The 27,236-nt window shown below is 37.9% G+C and overlaps 1 protein-coding gene across 1 annotated transcript in view; it reads right to left on the bottom strand.

Annotated features, from left to right (window-relative positions):
- Positions 1-27,236, bottom strand: part of YLPM1 (YLP motif containing 1) — a 58,053-nt gene that overhangs the window by 14,407 nt on the left and 16,410 nt on the right. The window contains exons 4-17 of the mRNA XM_036734640.1: positions 25,825-26,873; positions 17,384-19,597; positions 13,434-13,563; positions 12,552-12,933; positions 9,471-9,563; positions 8,886-9,081; positions 8,289-8,431; positions 6,166-6,320; positions 5,364-5,426; positions 4,371-4,490; positions 3,928-4,104; positions 3,757-3,840; positions 1,967-2,050; positions 987-1,067 (exon numbers count right to left, since the gene is read on the bottom strand). Of these exons, the coding sequence (XP_036590535.1) occupies positions 987-1,067; positions 1,967-2,050; positions 3,757-3,840; positions 3,928-4,104; positions 4,371-4,490; positions 5,364-5,426; positions 6,166-6,320; positions 8,289-8,431; positions 8,886-9,081; positions 9,471-9,563; positions 12,552-12,933; positions 13,434-13,563; positions 17,384-19,597; positions 25,825-26,873 (4,971 nt within the window). The remainder of the gene's footprint in view (positions 1-986; positions 1,068-1,966; positions 2,051-3,756; positions 3,841-3,927; positions 4,105-4,370; positions 4,491-5,363; positions 5,427-6,165; positions 6,321-8,288; positions 8,432-8,885; positions 9,082-9,470; positions 9,564-12,551; positions 12,934-13,433; positions 13,564-17,383; positions 19,598-25,824; positions 26,874-27,236) is intronic.

Here is a 27,236-nt window from a genome sequence, read left to right as displayed (position 1 = left end):
GCTTATTTTTTCATGCACATTCGGAGTCTATGAAATGGTTTCTAGAGGTTGACATCATCTCTACAAATTCACATGGTTTTCCTCAAATCTTCTAAGTCACACAAGGGCTCCATGGCCTCGCCTCCTAAAGATTATGTATGAATACTAACGCTTAAGCCTTTGGGGGCTGTAAGCGGGGCTCTTTGCAGATTTTCAATAAAGAGTGTAAAGAAGGGCTCAAGTGAGCCAAGGAATAGAATAAACCTAGCAATATTTCAAAACAACAGTTTTTCAAGCCCCCTTTGGGCTCTTCCACTTGCCAAGCTGTTCTACAGGTCATATTCCTGAAGTATAGACTGAGCCAAAAGCAACTACATAATTATGGGGAAAATGGGCTGTGTTAGGTGCATAGGGCCTTTTGACTCACTCTATGCAGGCCTAACACGAAGCAAACAATGTCACTGACTATATAGACAAGATATATTTTCACATACCCTTTGAATAGGATAGAATTTAGAAGGACAAATCCAGCAGCAAGTGGTAATCAACTGCCACTTCATCTAGTAACAGTTCTTAAGGAATTCTGAAACTTTGTAACAAGAACAGCGGTTTATATAGGTGGTGGTTAAGCAGACCGCACCACATACCTGCTGGAATGTAATTCTACCTTACCTCTTTTTAATCTTAGAAAATTCAAATGTGGAATAAATCCCCTTGAAAAGCACTACTCCACCAAAACCTACAGCCTGCAGATGTATGTGTAAAGGGGAAGTTGAGATGTGCTCTGTTAAGAAGTTACTTGTTCTATGAATAAAGACAGCAGAGGTGTCTTTAATTTTTGAACAAAGCAATGAGTTTCCTCATCTTCTTGTGCTTGCTTGAGTATGGAATCTATGATTTTCTACTGTATGTAGTAGGGGAGCCATGGTGCTGGGAATGGAAGACTGAAAGGTCAATTAGGCCCTTCTAATATACAAGTTGTTCAAATTGGCTGATCATTCTCCTACCAGTTCGCTTTCCTCTTCCTCTGCATCTTTCTTTTCTTCTTTCTGCTCTTCAATATTTGCATCAAAATCTTCCATCTCCACCTGGATATCCCATGCCAAAAGTGTTTACAGGTTAACATTTACAAAAACAGTTTATGCTGAACTATGACTTGGAAAAAGGACACAGGGTAAATTGCCAAATCACAAACAATCAGCAGAACAGAAACTCGGTTAAACTCACTTTAATATCCAATATGGCTGTAAGAGCCTAAATTTAGAGGACAAGGTGAAACAAAATAGGAAATGTATTTTACTAAATCTTCCTCCATTTTGTCTTTCTGGAATGCCTTATGTTACCTAGTTAAATGTTCTGCTCAAAGTAGGTATTTAATATATACTGACCAACTATTGGTCTTTAATAACAAAATAATCACTTCAGTATAGAAAAATCTTAGAAACTGAGAAAGCATTCTATTACCACAATGATCAAAATTGGTAAAGACAAGATTTTTCCCTTATGAAATAGGCAATGTTAATAAACTCTAGCATAATTAATAAGAGCTAATTTTTTTTCATATCACATGATGCTTTCTTAATTAGACTAGGCCTTTTAGTATATTTTCAGCTTAAATGAAAAGGGAAAATGATTTCTTGAATTTATACAATCAATTCCACAGGCTCATCAATTTTGATGCGGATGGGCCTTAATGGTCAGCTGGGCAACCTTTCGTTCACTCAGGCAGTAAATGGAACTAGAGTTTGTTCCCGTCTTTAACTATTCTCAGATGGTATAAGCATTACTCATGTATTTTTAATAAACAAAGGCTACACTCAAGCTCCAGAAAGTGATGATTTGCATATCACTCTAAACACAAATTTAGTCCATCTCCTATAACAATTGCCTATGAAACTAGAAAACACAGAAACCCTACTCTTCCAACTCTCTTTCATTATGAAGATTCAGGTTTGTTTTGCATTCAAATCTAAGGACATGTACCCACCTCTTCAATAGCAGCATCTTGCAACAAGGAACGAATATCCAGGCGCATCATATGACGAGGTGCAGTCTCCCAGTGATCAGCCATCTATAGAGAGATTGAAATGGTCAGGGCACTGTAGAAGAAGCAATGAACTCCACATCAGAAGGGCTGAGTTTGAGTCCTGCCTCTGTCACTTAACAGCTGTGAGACTTCCCTGCGCTTCAGTTTCCTCACCTGCAAAATCAAGATGAACTAAAAGTCCTCTAAGAGCCTGTCCAATTCTGAAAGTCTACAACTGTCACTTAAATATTCAAAGCTTGCTCGAGTAGAATGGGAAAAGAAAGACACAGACACAGTTCGTAGCAACAAGCTATTGTGAGTGATGCTACAAATAATAAAAAATGACATTTAAATAGCATTTTTACAGCCTTGCAAAGTTCTTTATATACATTTTATCATTTAATACTTAACAGCTCTGTGAAATAATCACTACAGGCATTATTATCCCCATTTTACAAATAAGAAAACAGACTTAGAGAGGTGCAGTGATTTCTCATGGATCAATCTAGCCATCAAATAGCTAAGGGAAGATTTGAACACAAGTTTCCTGACTTCAGGCAGCTAAGGTGGTACAGTGGATAGAGTTCCAGGCCTGGATTCAGGAAGACTCATCTTCCTACGTTCAAATCTGCCTTAAGATACTTACTAGCTGTGTGACCATGGGCAAGTCACTTAATCCTGTTTGCCTCCGCCTCCTCATCTATAAAATGAGCTGGAGAAGGAAATGGCAAACCACTCCAGTCTTTCTGCCAAGAAAACTCCAAATAGGGTCACAGAGAGTAAGAAGTGACTGAAAAACAACTAAACAACTCCTAACTCCAAGTCTAACTCTATACTCACTATACTATGCTGCTTCTAAAAGGTAAAATTAAGAGTTGTGAAGCCTATCTTTTTGTGGTAGCTAAGAATTGGAAATCAAAGGGATGCCCATCAACTGGGGAATGGCTGAACAAGCTGTGGTATATGAAGGTAATGGAATACTATTGTGCTATAAGAAATGGGGATGATACGGACTTCATAACAACCTGGAAGAACCTACACGACATAATGCTGAGTGAGCGGAGCAGAGCTAGGAGAACATTATACACAACCACAGATATATGGATTCTGTGAGGACTAACTCTGACAGACTTTGCTCTTCTCAGCAACACAATGTGCAAAGACAACTCCAAAGGACTCACGATGGAGAATGCTATCTACATCCAGAGAAAGAACTATGAAGTATGAATGCAGATTGAGGCACACTTCATGCTCGCCTTTTTCTCCCCCCCTTTTTTTCCCTCTCTTTTGTATTTGTTTTTGGGTTGGTTTTTTTTTTTTTTGGTTCTGTTTCTTCTTTCTCATGATTCATTCCATTGGTCATAATTCTTCTCCACAACTTGACTAGTGTGTAAACTAATTCAATGCGAAGTTATATGTGGAAGTTATATGGGATTCCATGCCGTCTTGGGGAGGGAGGGGGGGAGGGAGGGAAGAAAATCTGGAACTCAAAATTATGTAGAACCATGTGTTGCAAACTAAAAATAAAAAGAAATTAAAAAAAAAAAGAGTTGTGAAGCCTAGCTGGTCATGTCCAGGTATTAACAACACCTTTCTTAATGAAACACAATGATGGCTGCAAAAATCTTATAAAAGATAAAAAGGCATTCTAAAGGAAGACCGGCTTTCACAAGCACATCAGTGGAGATCCTGATGAAGCTCTACCAACTAACTTCAAAAGCTTATGATTCTATACATTTCAAAACAATCACCTTATTGATTTCCTTAAGTTTTCTTCCATGAATGTTCCTTTTGCCACAGGTCTGGTTGTCTGCACTCATTTCAGCTAAATACACCTAGAAAGAAAGAATCAGATATCAAGCATACGTTCAAGGAATTACTGTGACAACATAAGGTACTACAAAATTAACTTATCCATATACCTCAAAGCCCTTAGTTTTTGCTGCACTCCAAAACTGTTCAAAATGCCTAACTCGGTCATTAATGGCATCTAGAATTATGAATGGGAAAAAGCCATCATCCAAAGTCTTCTTGAAAGTTTTGAACATGCTGGTACGGTAAGTCTCCTCCATATCAGCTTCATACTCATATTCCATCACCTAGTTTAAGGAAAAATTAGAACTTATCAGAAATAAAGAAAGAAGTTTAAACCTGTCATCTGATTAGTAGTTGGATAGAATCAGTTACTAGCCCTAAGCACATCTCTAAACTTTGTAGTAATGCTTCCATACACAAAAACACTGTTACATATGTCTAGGGCAGGGGAAGAAGGGGAGGGGGACAGTTTTTTTTTTCCTTCCCTCTCAAAAACGTTTCTATTCCTAAATTTATCTTTCTTAACTACAGCTACTGGAATACAGCATACCTTCTTTTTCACCCTCTTTCCAGTATCAGGGTCTTTCTCTTCTTTTTCCACTTCAGTGATGAAGTAATCATCCAGACTGAGTACTCTAGGTGCAGGTCCCCCACACTCTACTTCCTTATCCTAAGAAGCAATTAAAAAAGGATTATTTTCCTCCTATTAAAACAAAGCCTGCTCTCTAAAGGCCAAGGAATGATTCAAACTTATTTTCCTACTTCAGAAACCAGAAAGGCAATTTTAGGACACATTCATAGAAGTGTAGTATCTAGAAAGGGGAAAATGATAACCTTGCTGCATACTTCCCTGATCAGACCACAAATGGAGTACTGTGCTTAGTTCTGGGAAACACATTTTAGAAAAGATGCTGAAAAAGTGAAGTATATCCAGAGAAGGGCAACTAGAAGGGGACTGGAAACCAAGCCATACAAGGAATAAGTTGAAGGAATTGGAGAAGTTTAGCCTCAAAAAAAGACTCAAGAAGAACATGATAGCTATGCTTAAGTTTTAGAAAAGATATCACATGGAAGAATCACCTGTTCTACTTGGTTCCCAAGAGCAGAGCTAGGTGTAATACATAAGATTTCTGCTTGACAGAAGGAAAAACAAACAGTATTGTTCAAAAGTGGAGTGGGCTGCCTTGAAAATCATCAAGTTCCTCATTATTGGGATCTTTGAAAAGCAGAGACTAAATAATCATGGAGGTATTGTAGTGGGGATTGCTGTTCAGATAGATGAGTTAGATTCAAACTCTAAGATCCAGCAGTTTTGTAAACTGCCTCACTGAGCTTTCTGGGTTCTTTCTCATCTTTCAGTATGTTTAGTGACAACAGTGAAATGCTTGGGCAAAGAGAACAAAAATATGTAGAACATGCAGTAGCAAGCTGAAGCACAGGGGACCAACAGAAACAGAAAAAAGAATCCTACCTCAAAATAGCATGCTGCTGAGAAAAAAGGCTAATCCTAATAACAAATATCTTTTGTCTTTTCTGAACTCACACGAATAAGTTTTGCAACATGTGTCTTCCCGCTTCCAGGTAATCCTCTCATTATGACAACTATCTGAAATACAAAGAATAAAGGAAAAAACAATTTGGTCTTTCTCTCTAACAGAAAAATAAAAACCTTTACTTAGCTGAGGACCTGACAGGTTGCCATATCAATTGTGAATTACAGAAGCATATTACAATTCTCTACAATTATCAGCAAACAAATATAACTAAGTTAGAGCCTGACCACTTCATGGTATGACAAACACAAATCCTTTTCCTTAAGCAATCTAATCAAGACTCTTGCTTTTTTTTTTTTATTTCCTGTTTTCCTTCATGTAAAAGGAAGTTTAAAAATCTACGTCTTCCATTTTTAACCTCCACTTAGAGGTCCTTTAAAGTGTCTTGACAAGGCACTTGGAGAAGTTTTTTGAAACCCTAATTATTTGTCTAATTAAACCAGGGCTTCTTAAAGATTTTCCAACTGCTTTAAAGAAATTCAGAATACACGATGACCTCAGGGAAGGAAACATTTGTCAAGTTATATTTATGCTATAGGAACTTAAAAATATTCAGGATTTGAAGGGGCTCAGATACTATATAACATCATGGAAAACATCTTGGATTCTTTAAAGACCAAGGTTTCGGTCCCAAGCCAGTCACTATGCCCCTCAGCTTCTTCATCTGTGAAGTGGAGATAACAATGTAACATCTAACTTACAGGCTTGCTTTGAGCAAAGTGCCAAAAAGCAAGAAGTAAACACGGATTATGCATACTTTTATATGAAAACTATCAACTCCATGCTACTCACTCTCTCAGGTCTGCTCTCTCGGCCTGGAGGTTTCAGAATATCATCAACGTTCTTAGACTCAGGTTTCTTTTCTACTCGAGGGGCCGGCGGTGGCTGGTGACTTAGTGATGGTGTAGACATAGGCATCCGTTCCTCAGGATAAGTCCTTCGGTCTCCTAGAATTCCAGTAGTTGAATATGTTATTTTTTACTTAAATAACAACCTTAACTCCCTCTAGCCATCAAAAGGTAATTTAATTTAAATCAACCCTAAAGATTCAGAGACTATTTTAAAGATTTAATTTTAATTTAATTCTTATACAAATTTAATATAAATAAAACAGAATGAGGGAAACAGGCAGCTTTAATTATATCCCCAGGGATCTGGATGCCTTTGGGGTGCCCGTCTGCTTAATTTATACTGGTTCATAGTAAATACTACAACTTTTTTAAATCTAAAGGGAAATATTACGTATTCTTACAGTTTGATCTAAAACTTCTGCTCCACAGTTTTAAGAGTAAAAAAATCTCTTTTCCTTAATCGGACAATCAACTTAGCACATTCCTGAGATGCTGGATTTTTTGCGCTATCAAGAAACAAGGAGGATCACATTGCCCTACAATGACAGCTATTTCTCCCTGTCCTGACGCATACTGATCTCACTGTTTTCTATTTATACATAAATTTATACATATATACATTTATACATTTATACATATCTTTTATACAAGAAGACCAGGTCACCATTAACAAGCATTTACTGAACACCTGCTATGTGTGAGTCGCTGCTGAAAGTTAAAGATACGAAGAAAAAAGCAACAGCAGCCCTTAAAGAGCTTACATACTAATGGGAGACACAACCCATACCTAAACAAGCATATAACAAGGTTTAGTGGGGAAGACATCATCATCTGGGGGGACCAGGAAAGGTCCCTGTCTGAGCTATCTTGAAGGAAGCCAGGAGCTCCAAGAGGCAGAGGTAAAAAGAGATTGAGCACTCCAGATCTGAGGGAGTGCCAATACTAAGTCAGGGAGGTGGGTCATGGAGTGCATGTGAGTTGTTTTTAACAGCAAGCAGGTCGGTAGGGCTGGGCCGCAGAGCATGTGAAGAAGTAACACGTAAGAAGAATGGAAGGAAAAGAAGGGCCAGGCTATGTTTTAAATGCCAGCACGAAAACTCCATATTTAATGCAGTCACCGGAATTTATTGAGGAGGGGAATGTCAGATCCATGCCTTAGGAAAGTCACACTTTGGCAGCTGTGTGGAAGAGGAAGTGGAAGAGCAAGAGACCTGTTGGGAGGCTCCCACAATAGTCCAGGCAAGACATCTGGAGTAGAGTCTGAAGTATTTGTGTGGTTGTGTGACCACCGAGAAGGAGATCTACTTGAGAGATGTCGTAGAGATAAAAACAAGCTAGGATGGCTGACTGGGTTCATGGGGTAAAGAAGGAGAGGGAGAAATTAAAGATGAATGCCCTTGACAGTAACAGGAAAATTTTAGAAGGAAAGGGTTTGGGAAGGAAAGATAGTCTGTTTGGACATACTGAATCTGAGATCTTAGAATCAGAGGATCATAGACTTAGAGCTAGAAGGGACCTCAGAGGCTATGCAGTCCAACACCATTCTACAGCGGAGGAAACTAAGGTCCTATGGGACATCCATTTATCAATGTCCAAGACACAGTTCTTGATCTGGAAATGGATCTCAATAGAGAAACTAGGGCTGATCTATAGCTCGAATGTATCTGAATATATAACTGAATCCAAGGTTGCTGATGAAATCTAGTGAGACTACAGAAACAAAAGAGAAAAGGGCTTAGGACAGAGCCTTGTGGCACACCCAGAGTTACTGGGCAAGACATAAATAATGATCTGGCAAAGCAATGTCATGAAAACCCAGAGGAGAAGAGATTAATTAATAGTTTCAAATACTCCACAGAAGTCCATAATGATAAGAAATAAGAACAGACCATTAGATTTGGCAACTGGAAGATCACTGGTAACACTGGAGAGACCAGTTTCAGTTGAATGAAAAGAAACACATGTGAATAAATTTCATTCTTAGAACTTAATGTATGACAATGAAAAAGGTCTCCCAATGGTAACATTCTCAATGTGCTAGTATTTACTGAGGCATTTCTTTACCTCCAAACATAGAAGGTCCGTGGTCATAAGCTGGCCTGTCAGTTTTCCGTTCATATGAAGGCCTATCAAATCCACCTCGTCTGGATGAGGAGTGCTCTTTTTTATCACGGTAAGACTGTGTCCTGGGTGTGATAGGAGGTGCCCTGTTTAAAAAAAAAAAGACAATTAGTGGCACTCTGGCTTGCAAAATAACCATAACTCTAACCCTTATCATGGATGCCTTACATGTCAAATACTCAGTCTTTATACTGCTTTACTGTAGTAAAGATCAGCTTTACACATTCATTCAAAAAAAGGTTAAGAGTTGCAAAGGTCATCTGCCGATTTTAAGCATGCACGGGACTCAGCTTTTTTCACAAGGTCACCTCCTCTCTCTTCCAACAAATTTTACCTCCCCCCCCACTTATTATTCCAGAGAATTCCAGAAAACATAGTCCTTTTTCCATGCAAATTAATGTACATAAGAATTTAAATACACAGTTAATTAAGTTTCTGTAAAGCCTACTTGACTAATTAATTGTGGACCCTGGGTTTATAGTAATCTGCATGGCTAACACAGCCATGTAATTTGTGTAAAGAGAATTTTCTGCAGCATACCGGTCTTCCCGAGGACGGCGATCTCTGTCAAATCTATCCCGATCATATTCAATAACGGCACGATCACGGTCTCGGTCTCTGTGCGTTTCTCGATCTCTTTTAAAATCTCTATGATCTACCATGACATTGCTCTGACGATCAAAATAAGGTTCACGATCCCTATCTCTATCATAGCGGTCTCGTTGGCCTGGGTGCTCTGGAAAAACGAATAATGTGAAATAAACACAATAGCCTCAAACCTAAAGCAAAGGTTAAAGATGAAGTTAGTCTACAGATTACTGTAATCAACTAAAATTTGAACTTTCAGATATCACAAAGGGAGGTGTTAGAAAAGCAATTGTTGGGGCAGCTAGGTGGCGCAGTGAATAGAGCACCGGCCCTGGAGTCAGGAAGCCCTGAGTTCAAATCCTGCCTCAGACACCTGACACTTATTAGCTGTATAACCTTGGACAAGTCACTTAACCCCAATTGTCTGGCTTCCTCCCTTCCAAAAAAAAAAAAGCAATTGTTATCTAACTCAAAAGGAAACATACAATATTCACATCCTAAAAAGTTTTAAAGGGTTCATTTCAGGGCATTTCTTACCTGTCTCAAAAGGTGATCTATCAGGTAGGGGGTCAGGACGCAGAGTTATTCTCTCCCCATAAGGTATCTGTTCAACTTTATTGGTGGATATGTCTGGTAAGCAAAATCAGGAATAAAAATATTTAGTGTGACACTTAAAGTAGATAAGTAACTGGGTAAGATTCAGGTGCTATGAACTTTCTGGATGGGTTTAACACATTGATATGTGTGTGTGACCTTAAGAAAGACTTCTGGGTGCGTATTTTATAACTATAGCAAAAGGGAAAGAATAAAAGAGTTTGACAGAGACTTTACTGATACACACACGGTCCTACCACACACAGGACATCTTCAACGAGAACTCCTGGGTTGACTACCAAATCCAGAATGTAGAAACCTGCACTGCAAGGGCTAAAGCCTTTAGGGAACAAATTTTTTTCCAGGAAAAAAAAAAGCATTTCCAGGTTCTTATATGTCAAATATAATTGCCAATTTGCTTTACTTCTTAAAAGATGGGATTCAGAAAAGAATTCATCCACAAAAAGTTATGCATTAACACCAACTTTTAAAAATGACATCCAAGTCAGTATTACATTGTATTTCAATGATCTGGATAGCTAGAATGGTATTACAGATACTGAAAAACCAAGACTAAATTACGCTTAGTAACATAAATTTGAGGAAAGAAGAATGGAGGAAACAAGACATAAAGAGAGGCAGAAAGTAACATAGGAAAGACTGGCACAAAGAGAGCTTGGTAACATCTTAGTCACTAAATTCCTAAATTGCCTTGAAGTGGCATGAAGGTGATCCTGGAGTCTTCACAGCTATATCAAAGGGAGGCAAGCTCTGGAAGGCTCTGTCATGGTAAAGGTTTCCAATATGGTTCTAGCTCAACAGCCTATGTTTGTTTTAGGAGCAGCCTAAATATGAAGAGAATCATCACTTAGTAGGTGGGCTACTTGATTTCTTAGGCCATGGCAAAATAAAATTAGTGCTTACAAACCAAATGTACAATGTTTACAATCTTGTTTCTCCCGTTCTCTCTCTTGTTCTTTCTCTCAGCTAATGCCTTTGGGGAAAATTTTTTCTACCAATATTTTAGTTTCATGACTCATATAAATACAAGGCAGCTGGCTGATGTCATGGATGGAGCACTAGATTTAGGGTCAGGAAGACCAGAGTACAAATCCTGCCTCAAACACTAAACAGCTGTGTGACTTGAGCTGGTCACATCACCTCTTTGAGACTCAGTTTCCTTACTTGCAAAATGAGAATAACAGCACTTATTTTATCAGGGTAGTTGTGAGGATTAAATAATATATTAAAGTGGTGAGTAAATACTATTGTTTTTCTAATGATTTGATATATTGTTTTTAGAGTGCTTATATTCCCCCCTGCCTGAGAGCTACCCATTATAATGAAGTTCTGGTTCATTTTTTGTTTTTTTTAAAGAGGAGGATAAAAAAATATTCAGGAAAAATATGCAACACATCAAAAAAAAATCTGATTTTACTTGCAGTATTGCATACAAATGGCCTCCACCCCATTCCCATCCCCCACATAGGAGTCAGGGGAGGTACTGTCTCAGTTACATAGTTATTGTTGTTATCAGTATTATTAATCAAACATACCTGCCTACTATCTAGTTGCCTCCTTGTGTTTAAACACTTTGCATATATTCTCTTTATATGTATTCTCCATATACTTATATGTGCTTGTTGTCTTCCCCATTAGAATGTAAGCTCCTTTTGGAATATGAATAGTTTCAGTCTTCATATTTATATCTCTAGCATATGGCATAGCCCCTGGCATGCAGCATATACTTATTTTAATTAATAAATGCTTCTTAACTCATTGGATCTTTTCTCTAGATATGTCAACTGAACTCATGAATACTTATTTGCTTTGACAAATATACTTGTACGTCATCATTTTACTGAGCAAGAGGGACGGTGACAAGGTTACACAAATTAAAAGTAAGAATGGGAATATTTTACCTGACAGGTTTATGAACAAAGGAAGAATTTATGACCAAATAAGAGACAGAGAGCATAACAGGATATAAAATGTATAATTTTGATTACATCAAATTAAAAAGATTTCGCACAAACAAAACCAAGATTAAAAGGAAAGCAGGAAACCGAGGGAAATTTTTTATAGCAAGTTTCTCTAATAAAGGCCTTATTTCTCAAATATATAGAGAACTGAGTCATATTTATATGAATGAGACATTTCCCAATTGACAAATGGTCAAAGGATGTGAATAGGCAGTTTTCAGAAGAATAAATTAAAGCTATCCATAGTCGTATAAGGAGATGTCCATCAATTGCAGATTGGCTAAACAAGTTGTGGTATATAATTGTGATAGAATACTATTGTACTATAAGAAATGATGAGCAGGATGCTCTCAGAAAAAGCCGGGAAGACTTACGTGAACTGATGCAGAGTGAAATGATCAGAACCAGGAAAATATCATACGCAATAACAATACTGGATGATGATCAACTGTGAATGACTTAGCTATAAGAATAGCTATAAGCAATACAATGATCCAAGACAATTCTGAAATATTGATGAGGAAAAATGCAATTCACCTCCAGAGAAAAAACTCATGGAGTCTGAATGCAGATTGTAGCATACTTTTTTTACGTTCTTTATTATTCTTGGGTTTTTTTATCTACATTTTCTTTTACAACACAGCTAATACTGAAATGTTTTGTATGACTGAACATGTATAATAATCTATATCCAATAATTTGCCTTCTCACTGAGGGAGGAGAGGAGGAAAGGAGGAAGAGAATTTGGAACTCAAGACTTTAAAAAAAACAAATGTTAAAAAAATTTGTTTACATGTAATAGAGGGAAAAAAATTAAATATAAAAAAAACCCAGTAAGAACAGGAATCAAATGTCTGAATTTTAAAACTAATCTCAAATGTTTGGCTTCACAACTTAACACAAAGAAACAGTTAAATATACTGCAATAAGATAACTGGGTTTATAGTAGAAGTTGTATAAAGCATACATGACACAGGGCAAACCTTGCTTGATATTTCTCATTATCTAATACTAGAGATACAAGTCAATCATTGTTACTTACCTCGACCATGGCCATAATCCACTGTCTGCTGCACTGGAGGTTTAGACATTGACTGCATAACTACAGGAATTGGGCTTGGAGGGGGAATAGAAGGAGGAATGGGTGGCGCTTTCATTGAAACAGATGGTGGGCCTGTTTCTGAGGTATATTCTGAATTCAGTCCTTTATCTTCATTTGTATCCCAGAGTCCATGGAAAGAATCTTCATCCCAACGTTCCTGTTCCATAGCAGCAGGCTGTGGCTTTACCACAGGAGGGGGAGGTGGGATTGGGACAGGTGGCCTCGCCATAGGAATAGATGGTCTTGCTGATGCAGTAGACTGTCTCATCCCTGGAAGGGGCGGTTTACCCATAGGAGGAGGTGGCCTGTAGGATCCTGGAGGCTTTACAAAGAGTAAAAGATTTACTAGGTATACAAATGGCTCTCATAATTAAAGACACTTGGGTTGTTATCAACAGTATACATGTCTGTGATGGGTAGTAAATTTATATGGTATGGGCCATAAAGCAAGAAATGCCTCTGCACACATTGCTTTCTTTCTAATGCTTATTTTTTTTTCCAATTTTTCTAATATTAACCAATTTTTCCAGGACCATGGCAGCTTTAAGTTTTCTCATAAGACCTATCAAGAATATACGTAGGTAAACACAGAGCATATCTTATCCAAACTTTCCATCTTCTTCTTTACTCTGCCCCAAATCCTTACAGAGTACTCTGCACAGAATAAGTAGAGTTTAATGTCAGAGCATGGGATGCTGCTTCACTAAGCAATCAAAAATTACTATGATATCATGAGCTTCTGTTACACTTTTGTTTCTACTGAGAAAAGAGATCAAGGCAAACAGATAGGATTCCTTCTATTTCATACATCTCATTTCTTACCTGAAAGATCCCGGGTGGCCGTGCAGATGCAGCCTGAAGTCTTGGTGGCTCAGGCGGCGGCGGGGGAAGATCAGGTGCCTGCGGCTCAGCGGCAAAATCTTTGAGCTTCTGAAGTTGTTCTTTCTGTTCTCTGCATATACATTGTCAGAAATGGTCATGCCCTGTCTTATTCCTTTTGTAAAGTTCTTATGACTGATGCTCAAGAAGAGAATTTACAACACTCCCTATACTCCCCATAGGAAAAAAAAAATCAGAACACCCCAATATAAAAGGACTTCACAGATGGTGATCTCTGCCTCAAGGTAGGTCAAGAGTTAAACCACTGAAAACCAATGGCTATTTTCTTCTTAAGGCACCATTAGAACAGAGATTTAACAATCTATGCTTCTCAGTGTTTTATCATTTGATAATCAAAGCTATCTTTCTGGTTCTGAGTCTTCACGTTCTAAGCCCATTTCTTCTTGTTTATCTTGGTACCCAAATATTAAACATGAATTGGTTTTATCCCATTAAAAAAAGCATTTTATATAGTTAAAAAAGAAATTGGTGCTTTATTAGCAACCACATGTAAGAATAATCTAAGTCGGGACAGCTAGGTGGCTCAGTGAGTAGAGCATTGGCCCTGGAGGTTCAAATTTGACCTAAGACACTTGACACACTTACTAGCTGTGTGACCTTGGCCAAGTCACTTAACTCCAATTGTCTTGCCTTCCCTCCCTCCAAAAAATAAAGCAAAAAAAAAAAAAAAGAGAATGATTCAAGTCATTAAGAGAAATATAAATCAAAATACTGAGGTTTCACCTCATACCCTGCAAACTGGCAAAGATAACAAAAGACAGGAATAGCATTGGAGGGGTTTCAGGAAAATAGACACACTGGTACATTGTTGGTAGAGTCACAAATCAGCACATTTCATTTTGGAAAGCAATTTAGAATTATGCAAACAAAGTGACTAAAACGTCCATAACTTTTGATTCCACTGCTAGACATATACCAAGGGGGCCACGGAAAAATCCTCATATATACCCAACAATTTATGTAGCAGCATTTTTTGTGATAACAAAAAAATCAGAAACCAAGTAGGTGTCCATCAATTGGGGAATGGCAAAAAAAACTGCAACATGCAAATGAAATGGAATATTATTGCCCTGTAAGAAATGACAAATATGATGACTACAGAGAAGCATAGAAAGTTCTACATGAACAGCTGCAGGACGAAGTAAGCAGAGGCAAGAGAACAATATACACAATAACTAAACAATGTAAACAGAAAGAACCACACCCCCCAAAAAATCGAAAGTGAATAATGCAAAATTACAGAGAACAAGTTATGTTTCCAAAGAAGAGATATGAAAAGACACATTTTTACCCTATTCTACTGCAGAAGTGGGAGGTTGTCCAGTGTGATAGATTACACATATTTTCAGATTTTTGCAATGTACTGATCAGTTTTGCTAAAAAATTTTTTCTCTTCTTTTTCTTTTTTTTTTTTGTCCTTAAAAATATTTTTAGATGAGGTATCTGGGAAGGGAAGAGATACTGGGAAAAAATTTAATAGTGATTTAACATAGAAAAAAATAAACACTTATTTCTAAAAAAAAAGAAACTTGGCTAGGGTTAAAGAGAGAACACAGAAAATAAGAATATATCATCAGTGTTCTATAGCACACATCTCCTTCTACCCCTACTTTCCAGGAGTTCTGAAGGAAAAAGAACCAGGCCTTTCTTTCACAAAAACGTTTCCTAGAGTCTATGATGTTACTTTCTCAGACTCATGGTTTCTATGATAGATTTCTCTAGCCAATAATTCTAGATGGGCAGTCAGGCTATTCATTTTTCTGTACTGTGACTTTCTATTATCATAGCAATATTATTCTCTTGTCCTAGAAACTTCAGTTATATCCTTAACTGGTATAGTCTATAACTGGTAGCCTGGAATACCAACATCCAGCGAACACTGTAAGCTCCTTGAGGGCAGGGACTGTCTTTCTTTTCATTAACTGTATCCCCAGCACTGAGCACATGTGCTTGGCACACAGTAGGTGCTTATTAAATGTTTACTGGACTACTGGATTGAATGTTGTATAAAGGACTTCAAAGGTCCTACTCCACAAGAGGACAAATGTTTTCATGGTGTAAATTACAGTACATATGATACTGGACTGGGAGTCAAAAAATTTGGATTCTATTCCTTATTCCATTGTAGAAAATATTTCATTATGTAAAAACAATAATAATCTCAAGTAAAGGTAGCCACGTCCTGTTATGGTTAAGGCTGAAATTTCCACAAGAGGGAAACGAAAGAATCCTGGGGATTTAACTACAAGAAACTTAAGGACTGATAGAGCATTTCAAAATTATGACAAAGACTAGTAAGCACTGATCCTCTCACATACAATATAAAAGAAATGGCCCACTGAAAGTAGAAAATAAATTATTCATTAGGAAAACTAAAAAGGCAACGATGTAATGACTCAAAGAAACATGAGCACTTAAAAGTAAAATACACAAAAACACAGCCCACTTACTGGCAAGAAACCAAATAAAGACCAAATATCAATTTTCAATTTTTGTATTTTAGGGCATAAACTTATAACTCACATGGATCACTTCAATTCAAAGGCTCATTAAAGGCACTGTGCTAGGTGTTGGAGATAAAAAGATGAAAAACGACAGTCCTCACCCCTTAGTTTATAATCCTGTCGAGGGCAGGGGAAGGAGGAGCACAAAAAATTGCCTAGAACGTGAAAAATGCACTGATGGCATAAAAAACAATATTTCAGAGTACGAAGAATGGTATGCACAAATTCATTGTCACATTAATATTCCTTTCTTGCCCTGGAGCTTGAAGGTAGGAAAGGGCAAGTAGTCCAGACTGGCTGAAAATCTGTATTTTTGTAAATAGTCATCTGTATTGGTAATTAGGGTGGGACTTTTTTTTTTTTTACTGTCTTCTCTTTTAGAATGCTAAAGTAATCAAGTGCCATTGATTAAGTCTTGCTAGGTGCTAAGCCCTAGGCCCGCACCCTTTTGATGATTAGGTATGAAGCCTTCCGGCCCTAAGAAGGGTATATAAACTCAGAGGTTGGCATTTTGTTTGGGGCTCCCACACACTGGAAGAGTGTTGGTGTGGAGACACTGGGTAGCCGTTGTTAAGGAACTCCCTCCCCACCCTGGCTTCAGAAAACCCAGATGTTGGTGCTTCTTTGGTAACTATTTATATTGTGATTTGGCTAGACAGTAATGTTGATCTGTTTATATTGTCTCTGTAATTCCTGTTTGTACTTGCTCTGAAGTTCAGGGTGCTGGCTTTTCCCCCTGAATTAAGTGAAATTATATATGTAGGTTTGATTAAAGTTGCTTTCCTTAGAAAGGCAGATCAAAGAACCTGTACTGGCAGCCTTCTGTGTGCTGATGTTATTGGTCTTACACCCCAACAGCAGCTGCTAGCAACACTGTTACATCATCATTAAAGATTTTTGGAGCAAATGAGTGACATGGTCATGGAAGATTACTCTGGCAACAATGAGATCAACAGATTAGAAGGTAGAAATTCAGAAGCAAGGATACAAGTTAGATGGCTATTACAACAGCCTAAACTAAGGGTGGTAGCCATAGAAACAAAAGAGAGGCACAAGAGAGGCAGTGGTCAGAAGTAAATAGATAACCACTAAACTCACTTTCTGCTCAAATGCCTGTAGTCCTATGAAAATATCATCTCATCCCCAATAAAGTCCCATCAAACAACCAACTGAGAATACACATCATAGAAAGAATTTTCAACTTCAATAAAAATTCAAGTACCAAATACCAAATTAAAACTACTTGAAAAGAACTAAGAAGATAATTCCAACAAAGTATATCAGACCATTCTGAAGAACAGTTTAAATACTTTTTGACTCAAGAAATTATCTTCAGAAAAAAAAAATTATCTTCAGTAGTTAACTTACCGTAGCATTTTGAGTTCCTGTGCAGCTTTCAAAATTATTTCATGCTGTCTTTGACTAAGGACCATTACCCCTCCAATAGATTGATCAGAGTCCAAGTTTCCTTCTGCTCCCAACATTTCAGAAGAGTGGTGCGATGGAGGTGGCATGTGATCCCCCATAGGGGAATGTCTGTCTACATCAGATGGATACCATCTGTCTGACAATCGTTCTCTCTCCCAGTCCATTCGCTCAGGAAGGTAATCTCGTTTTTCTCGCCATGTTTCTCCTCTCTCAGGATATTCTCGAATTCTTAATTCCCCCCTGTCACGAAGGTCCCGATCATACATGTGATCTCTATCTCTTTCATCTCTCCACCTGTCATCACGATATCTATCCAAAGGTGGAAGAGGAGGCAAAGGTGGCAAAGGTGGAAGGGGGGGAATATCACGCTCATGAAATTGTGATTCTTGGTCATCCATTGGTCTCATGTAGTCTCTGTCCCATTCTCTATCCAATTCTCGATCATACATATCCATAGGTCTTCCCATCCGGTCCCGGTCCCGGTCCCTGTCCCGCTCCCTATCCATGTCCCTGTCCATATCCCTAAAGTCTCGATCCATATCACGATCTCTATCCCAATCATCCCACCAAGGTCCTCGCCGATCAACATCATGGGACCGAGAAGGTAGCAATGTAAATCTGTCCTCTCTGTTGTATGGATCTACATCATCTTGATAATCTGGTTCACATTCTCTCCAGTATCTCTCCCTGTCCCAATCATCAAGTCTTTCCCGTTCTAAAGCAGGGACATTTCTACCATCCAATGAAAAGTCTTCATGCCCTCTATCCTCTCCATGATTCCAGGGAGCCCTAGATGCTTCATCTCGATGATAAGGGGGCATTTTTTCCCCATCTCCCATCCTAATTGATTTATCTATATTACCAGGTTCTAGCCTGGGTAAACCTTTATCCCGACCAAATTCTGGTCTGCCCAGTCCCCTTTCCCGACTTCCAGGCCGCCGAGGTGGTCCCCTTTCTCTGCTTCCAGCCCTGTGGAATGGAGGTCCTCTCTCCCGGCTGCCAGCCCTCCTAGGAGGTCCTCTCTCTTGACTGTTGGCCCTCCGGGGAGGTCCCCTTTCCCGGCTGCCAGCTCTCCCCCTATCCTGGATATCTGCCTGACCACTTGAAATTTTCTCCCTACCACTTCCCAGCCTCCCTAACCCTCTATCTCGGCTGCCTGATCGTCTTCCCATCACCCTCTCTCGACTGCCTTCTTGTCTGCCCATCTTCTCTCGACTTTCTTCCCTTCTGCCTATCACTTTCTCTCTAATGTCTTCTGGTTTGCCCATTACAGGGCCCTGATTGATTATTTGTCCTCTCCCTCTGTTTGTCAGGCCCTTATCACGCATGTCTTCAATTCTTCCTTGTCCCCTACCTCTGTAAGATGAACTGCTACCTCTATTGCCTTCTGGTCTATGATCTCTGTTATCTAGCCTGGGCAAACCTTTGTCCTGGTTATTTTCTAATTGGGGGATACCAACACCAACAGATTTCAAATCATTATTTGCAGTTAACGATGGTATGGATGGTGGTCCTCCCCCATCCATTCCTCCTGTTCGTGAGGGAAAAGTTGATTGAATAGATGAAGATTTGTTTGCAAATGGTTTCTGGCATTGCGCAGGTAGCGGCTGACCAGTTTTGTCTATCTGTTTCTCCATATTTTGAGAATTCTGGCTCCAGTTTGAAGGATCATTAGGTCCTGCTTGGACTTCAGTTTGGGGAACATCATGTTGAGTATCTTTTAGTTTCTCACTGGACTGAAATGATTTAGAATCCTTCACATCTGCAGTAAGAGAAAATGGAGTTGGCGACATTCTGTTGTTCTTTTGTTGGCCACTGCTAGGGTCCGTTAAAGGTTCCTTGTTTCCTAGATGAGACTCTGCTTGTGATTTGGGTGGATGTTGCTGCTGCTGCTGCCCATAAGGTGGCTTAGAACCTCTCCACTGTGGTGCACTCTGTCGTGGGCCCTGAGAAGTATTTGAAGAAATATAAAACTGAGATGCTGGCCCCCGGGGAATTGTCCCCCATTTGCTTTTAGAGGCACCCTCTGAGTGGTGCCCTTCATATTTGGGCCTTGGACCATCTGAACGATGTCCTTCAAAACGAGGTCCTTTAGGTCTCGGTCCTTCACATCTTGCCCCTGGTGCATCAAATCTTCCTCGAGGACCATCAAACCTATACAAGGTAAGATACATTTTAATGAACCTAAGTCAGTATGGTAGAAAAAAAAATCCTACATGTTTAAGACATTTATCTTATAAGTGTTTTAAGACCATAAATGTTTCTTTCATTAATAGTTTCAATGAAGGTAATGCACTAACTTCCATCTTGGAACCAGTGCTCTAGAGCACAGTTTGGCAAACTATAGCCCACAGGCAACTCCAGAACAATAACATTAAAGAGATCTTACGGACAAATTTTTAAAATACTGCCAGTATCACCTGATTTTCTGGGAAATAAATATCATCACTATGCACATAAATTATAACCAAACAATATAGAATTTTATGGTTTACAAAGCATACTAACAACTAAAAAGGAACAGTTTAGAGAATAGAATTTATATACAACGATAGCAAAAAGCCTTTTCATTTTAAAAGTAACAATCTCCAAAGCCACTATCTTTAGTATCATCTCTTAAGGTGCTAATGAAAAAGTTGGACAATGTTTAATACTTTTAGTAATATGATACATTATTTTATTAGTTCTTAAAAATAAAAATGTCAATAGTTTAGCATTAGGGTTTTATTTGGGATGTCATTTCAAAGAAAAGTTTTAGGAGACAGTTAGTTGAAGGGACAAGGATAATATTTCAGTTGGTTACATTATACTGACAGGAAAAAAAACATTACTTTGTTTTGGGACTTATAATAAATTGGCTCTCTTTAAAGCAGAATCTTTTTGGTGAAATTTCAGGTACGTTTACCCCAAGTATAAGAAATGTTATTCCACCAGGTAAGATTTTACAAAGGTGGGATCTAGCAGAGAGTCCCAATGATAAGAAAAAAGCAATTCAAATACAATTAATATTCATGAGAGGTGATATGGCAGAATGGTAAAAGAGGAATTCGGAGAAATGGGTTCTGGTCATGGCACTCCATCTAACACCAAGTTTAAAGAACAAAGGCAAGTCAGGTAAACACTTTAGGCTTCAGAGGGATGGTACAACTCGATGATCTCCAGGGCCTTGGACACATTTAAAATTCTGAGTGTACAGAAGCTAAAATAGAACTGGTGTGACTTTGGATTAGTGACAAGACACTAAGAGGTGCAAATTGAGAGTTTTTTAACCATAGAAACTATGAGTATGATTGAATATAAAATGTATATTGTACTTGAAATAATTATCTTGTTCAAGAGTTGTATTTTAAATAGACTTTGAACAAAAGTAATTAAAACTTTTAGTTGGGAGAACAGAGATTAAAAACTTTGTTTTCATATACTATTAAAATCAGGCTTAGGATTAACATTGGTCCTGGGAAAGAGACAATCAAAACACTTTGGGGCTGGTGACAGCACAGGTATAGAATGCTATACACACTATCAGATAAAGTCTATTTCATTACTAGAAAGGTTTAGTGGGGGGAAAACTGTATAATTCAGGAAATGGCATTGTGGTAAAAGACAAAAAGCATCAAAAAGACAAAAATAATAAAAAATGTTTTATTTATCAATATTTATTCCCAATCAAAAGAAAGTTTTCCCTTTTCTAAACGAAAACTATGGTTTAAAAAAAAAAAAAAGGTAGATGAAGACATGTTTTCCTGATTGATGAAGCAGAATAAATTCAGGAAGCCAACTTGTCATTGTTCTGGATCAGGAGAAACCAAGCAAGCCAACAACGGATTTTGTAGCTGTGTGTTTAAAACTAAAAAGTGATAGAGGAACACGAATACTGTAATTCAGTACTATACTCTCTTTACCCACAGGCGTTGTGGCTGTGGTTATTGTTGTGATTCCTGAAGGAATGAAAACCAGCTGCCATCCTGAAGCTTTATAGACGGTCCCCTAGAGCCCTGAGAAGTTAGTAACTTGCTCAGGGTCACAGAGCCAGTATAGAGGTGTCCTGAGATAGAACCTGAACCCAGAGTATCCTGACACCAAGGCAGGCTCTCTATCAACTACATCATTCTGCCTGCCATGGAATAGCCTACCTATGACATAAAGACAGCAAACTTAGAGTGATTTTAACATCTCAGGGGAGGGAGAGGGCTCATATAGCTCATAAGTTTTATATTCAAGCAGCAATATTGATAGTTAAAAATTAGTTAATTTCCTTTTTATCAATTAATTTTTTTTAAGACCACAAAGTCAGATCTCTAGAGTTGGAAGGGACCTCAGAAACCATACAGTACAACCCCTTTCATGTCATAAATGAGAAAACTGAGGTCAAGGGATTTTGAGTGACTTCTCCAAGGACATTCAAATATTAAATGGGAAGAGGTAGAGTGATATGGCATAGACGATGGAATACTGAACTTGGGATTATGAAATCCTGAGCGCAAGTCCCTCTTGGGCACTTGCTAGCTATAAGACCTGGGGTGAATAACTTAATCTCTCTACCTCATTTTCCTCATCTGTAAATGTCTCTTCAGTCCATTCTGGCTCTGAACTCAGGTTCTCTAATTTAAGAGCTGGCGAGCACTCTTTCCACTTTAACTTATTAGGTCACGTTCATTTCTTAATAGATCCTTTCCTACGTTCCTTATAACAAGGATTTTAAACAAAAGCTTAAAAAAGCAGTTCAGCAAAACTGAGCTAAACAGCAGTTAAATAATAGTATATGCAATATTCCACATCCACAGTCTTGCTCTTCAGCAATGAAGGGAGAGAAGTGCACCAATCAACTCTTCTTTGTGATGAGCCTTGGGTCATTTCAATCATACAGCAATCATTTTTATTTTATTGTTCTTTCCACTTGTTATTTTAAGCAACACTATATTGTTTCCTGCTTCTTTTTACTGCACTGTGTCAGTTCAGAAGTCTGCCCATGTTTCACTGAATTCTTCACATTGATTGTTTCTATAGTAATATTCCTTTACATTTAGGGGTTCTTAATCTGTGATCCATGAACTTGTTTTTTTACAAATATTTTGATAACTATATTTCAAAATAATTTGTTTCCTTTGTAATCCTATTTATTTTTCATTGACAGAAAAGAGGTTAAGCAACTCCTGCTTTATATGCATGTACCACAATTTGTTTAGTTATTCCCCAACGAGTACCTACTTTGTTTCCAGTTCTTGTGATACCACAAAAAGTTCTGCTAAAAACTTCAGTTTTTTGGTATACATGAAACCTTTTATTTTTAATATCTTTGGAATATAAGCCTGGTGGTGGTATCTCTGGCTCAAAAGGCATCGACATTTTAATCACCTCTTTAACATAATCTGAAATTATTTCCAGAACTGGAAATTGCTTGAACAATTCACAGCTATTAACAGAATAATAATATTCCTGCCCTCTCATAGCCCCTCCAGCAATGTCTTTCTTTTTGTCATCTTTGCCAATTTGTTGAATGTGAATGGAAAAATCAGATTATGAATTAATTTTGCATTTGTATTACTTTTCCATTCAGTGATTTAGAGCCATCTTACATATGGTTATTAAAGCTTTGCAATTCCTCTTTTAGAAACTGTTTATATCCTTTGACCATTGGGGCATGGTCTTTATTTTTTTTTCCGGACTATATGTTTTATTTCATTGATATGAGTAACCCCCAGTGAATAAACTTCTGTATCAATGCAGAACTACACCTTTACTATTAGAAAAGTTAGAAAGTTGACGTATAGTGCCAAGAGCAGCCAGGTTGTGCAGTGAATAGAGTGCCAGACCTAGAGTCAGGAAAACCCAAGTTCAAATCTGACCTCAGACATTACTAACTGTGTGACCCTGGGCAAGTCACTTAACCTCAGACATTACTAGCTGTGTGACCCTGGGAAAGTTAACTTGCCTCAGTTTCCTCATATATAAAATGGGGATGATAATGATAGTAGCACCTACCTCCTAGGGTTGTTATGAGGATCAAATGAGATAATAACTTAGCTAGTGTTATAAAAACGTCAGCTGTTACTATATTATTAGAGTTGTGTTAACTCTCCATATATGGCAGCTAAGATAGAGTGCCAGGCCTGGAGTCAAGTTCAAGTCTGCCCTCAGATACTTCCTAGCTGTGTGACCCTGGGTAAGTCACTTCACTCTGCCTTAGTTCCTCATCTATAGAACGAGCTGGAGAAGGAAATGGCAAACCACTCTAGTATCTTCGGCAAAAAAAAAAACCCAAATGGGTCACAAAGAGTCAGACATGACTGAAATGACTCAACAACAACAATTTTCTATATATCCTGGGTATCAGATCCATAGCAGAGATATTTGAAGCAAAAAAGTTTACCCAACTGATGGGAAAATACTTTGGTCTATCATTTATAGTTCTATGTTAAATAACAGTTCCCTTCTCACCCCGTATGTATTAACAGGATTCATACAAAAAATTTTCTGATTTTATGTAATTCAATTATGTAACTTTTTTTCTTTCGTGATCTCTTTTATCTTTTGTTTGGTTAATAATTCTACCCTTAGCCATAGTTCTGAAAGGTGTGTAACTCTGATGTTATTTTAAACTAATTTCTGTCAAACTATTTTCCAGTTTTCACAGTAGCTGCCAGATAGTGAATTCTTTCCCAAGACCTTATTATGTGCAGGTTTGTTAGATTCCTGGTTACTGAATTTGATGGTTTCAATACTTACTTATCTAGCTAGTTCCACTGGTCTACTTTCCTATTTCTTAAGTAGTGTCAAATAGTTTTGATGATTGATGACTTATAAGATAACCTGAGCTCTGAAAGCACTATCAACCCTAACTCCTTCTTTCTACTTTTTCCTTTATTTTGCTTGAGATTTCTGACCTTGTGTTACTCCAAACAAATTAGATTGTCTAGCTCCATAAAATATACCTTGTCTATTTGACTGACATAATATCAAATTTATAATTCAGAAAGTACTGCCATTTTTACTAGGCGATGCAGTCCAAACAGGAGCAATGAATGTTCCTCCAATTTTTAGTCATTCTTTATTTCTTTAAAGAGTATCTTGAAATCTTTGTATCAACTATCTCTGACAAAATGTGATATCTAAAATATAGAGAGAGGACAACATAAGAGACCAAGAGTTATTTCCCAATGGATAAAATAAAACAGAGGAACAAACAGTTCTCAAAAGAATTCCTACATTCTTCACACATGATAGAAAAACAAAAATCAATAAACACTTTAAAAAGATGAGTTTCCAGATCTCCCCCCAAGATGAGTGTTTTGCAATTGTATTTATGTCTCCAGCTGTGCGTTCACAAGGAAACTTTTAGATATTCTGTACCTTTTATAGTTATTTTGAATGTCATTTCCCTTTCTCTTATTTTCTCCTAGATTTTGTTACTTGTCCTATTTGTCACAGACACACTGATGTTTTCTGTGAATTTATTTTGAAACTTCCTACTTCACTGAAACTACTGTCTTAAGTGCTCTGATTCCCTGTTTCTAAAATAAATTATGTTTCCTTTTTGCAAATGTTCATGCATTCAATTTCTCTTTCCTCTTTGTTGGTCTTAACATTTCTATAAGTGCTTTCAAATAATGACACAAAAAGTAGGGCATCATTGCTTTATTCTTATATTAATTGGGACAGCTTCTAATATTTACTGGGTTTACACTGCAAATACAGCAAACTTTGAGTTTTAGATATGTACTCTTTACATTTCAAAATTGCACTTCTATGCCTACCCCTTTAAAGGTTTATTATTATTATCATCTTAATACTATCATTTAAGGTTTTTTTTTTATAAGGGTCGCGATTCATCAAAAACTTTTTTATCTGTTGGTATAATTCACATGGCCTATTTTAAATATGATTATGTTGTTTGCTTAATGTTAAACTATCTTTGCACTGTTAGCATAAGTCCGACTTGTCACAGTGGACTTTTTGCAATACTGTTCTATAATCTTTTTCTAGGATTTTATTTAAAATTTCTGCATAAATATTCATTGTTAATATTGGTCCATAGTTCTTTTTTTTTGTTTTGTCCCTCTCTGGGTTGGGTATTAGGACCATATTTGTCTCAAAAAAGGAATCTGGTAAAGTGGGGTTTTTTTCTTAATTTTTAGAAATAATTTATATAGAATAAGTATTAGTTGCTCTTTAGACATCTTATAGAATTCACCTATAAATTTGGATGGAATATTTTTTTTCCTTTTGGTCAAATCAGTAATTTTCAAAAGCAAAAAACAATAACCACTCAACAACAACGACAGCAACCCAACTGTAAGTACATATTATAACTACATTGATGGAATCTTTAATAACATGAGCCCCTGTACAAAGTGTAATCAGCAAAAAAGCATCAGACATACCTGGGACCTCCTCTTGGACCCTCCAAGTAAGCGCTTCTAGGAGGATCTGGAAGCAGCCCACCTGATCTCACTGGTGTGTCTTTAATTGTGTTACCAGGCTGGTTTGAAGCAGATGAAGATCCTGTAGTAGGAATTTTGGGTTCCATATGTCCTTGTTCAGTTGAAAAAGAACTGAATGGCAGAGGAGCTTTAGAGTTCACTTGTTCCGAAGAGCCCATGGACGATTTTATTTGAGGATGGTAAGGTGGAGGTGAACCAAAGGATATAGGAGTGGGAAGTAGTGCTGGTCTGGGTTTGTCTGGAGGTTTTGAGCTTTGAGAACTGGAAGCTGGTGGAACTGATGGGGGTAACCCTTGGGGGAGAACTGCTGAAGTGAGATTTGGGGGAGGCATTCCTGGAGGGGGTGTTGCCGACGACAAAGGTGGGGGAGGCAAGACGGGTGGTGCTGCTGTAGAGGAAAGGGAAGGTGGGGGAAGAACGGGAGGAGGCCCCGTTGAAGAGAGAGATGGTGGAGGAAGAACAGGTGGAGGTCCAGCTGAAGAGAGAGATGGTGGAGGCAGAACTGGTGGAGGTCCAGCCGAAGGCAGAGATGGAGGCACCCCAGGTGGGGGAACAGATGTTGGTAGAGGAGGCATCACTGGTGGGGGCATCACAGGTGGTGGCACTGTGGCAGGCAAAGCAGGGGGCATCACTGGTGGTGGTAATGATGTTGATAGAGATGGAGGCAATACAGGAGGTGGCATTGTTGGTATTGCTGGAGGCATTTGAGAATATGGAACAAACGGAGGTGGTATTGTCATGCTTCCCATATACTGATTTTTCACATTCTGAAGTGTGTTCACTTTCTCCTGAAGGTTGGACTGAGTAGCTTTTAAATGTCCCTGCCATGAGTTCCACTGCTTCTCATACTCTTGAAGCTGATCTTTGTGAGGATAGGAATGGAGCTGATCCTGCCACTGCTGAAACTCCCGTTCCCATTCTTTGAAAAGATGCTGAAATTGCTGCTGCTGCATCTCATAATGCCGTAGCTGCATATCTACGGACATAGTCTATAAAATGAAGAGAGAAATATAATTTTTCGATTTCATAATACACTCGATTAAAATAGTTAAAACTTAGGGGTTTTGCTGTAATCAAGAGATTCCAAGTACATGGGAGAGAGAAAAGCTAAACACTTTAGAAAAGTATGCTTATTAACTTAAATAATAATCATTCCTTTTGATAACTTATTTAAAGTCTTCCATTTACCATGTACTCAGGAAAACCACATAAGCAGAAAAATCACTAAAGGAAATATTTACTTCCTCAATAAACTGAACTTTGAATATATTGACAATTGACTAAAAGAAGTAAATATTTATCTCCTTTTATGGTGCTTTTATGTAGGATTCCAGAGGAAATACAGTAAAGTT

Source organism: Trichosurus vulpecula, chromosome 8 (genome assembly GCF_011100635.1).
Source record: "Trichosurus vulpecula isolate mTriVul1 chromosome 8, mTriVul1.pri, whole genome shotgun sequence".
NCBI lineage: Eukaryota > Metazoa > Chordata > Mammalia > Diprotodontia > Phalangeridae > Trichosurus > Trichosurus vulpecula.
This window is presented reverse-complemented; position numbering and strand designations above follow the sequence as displayed.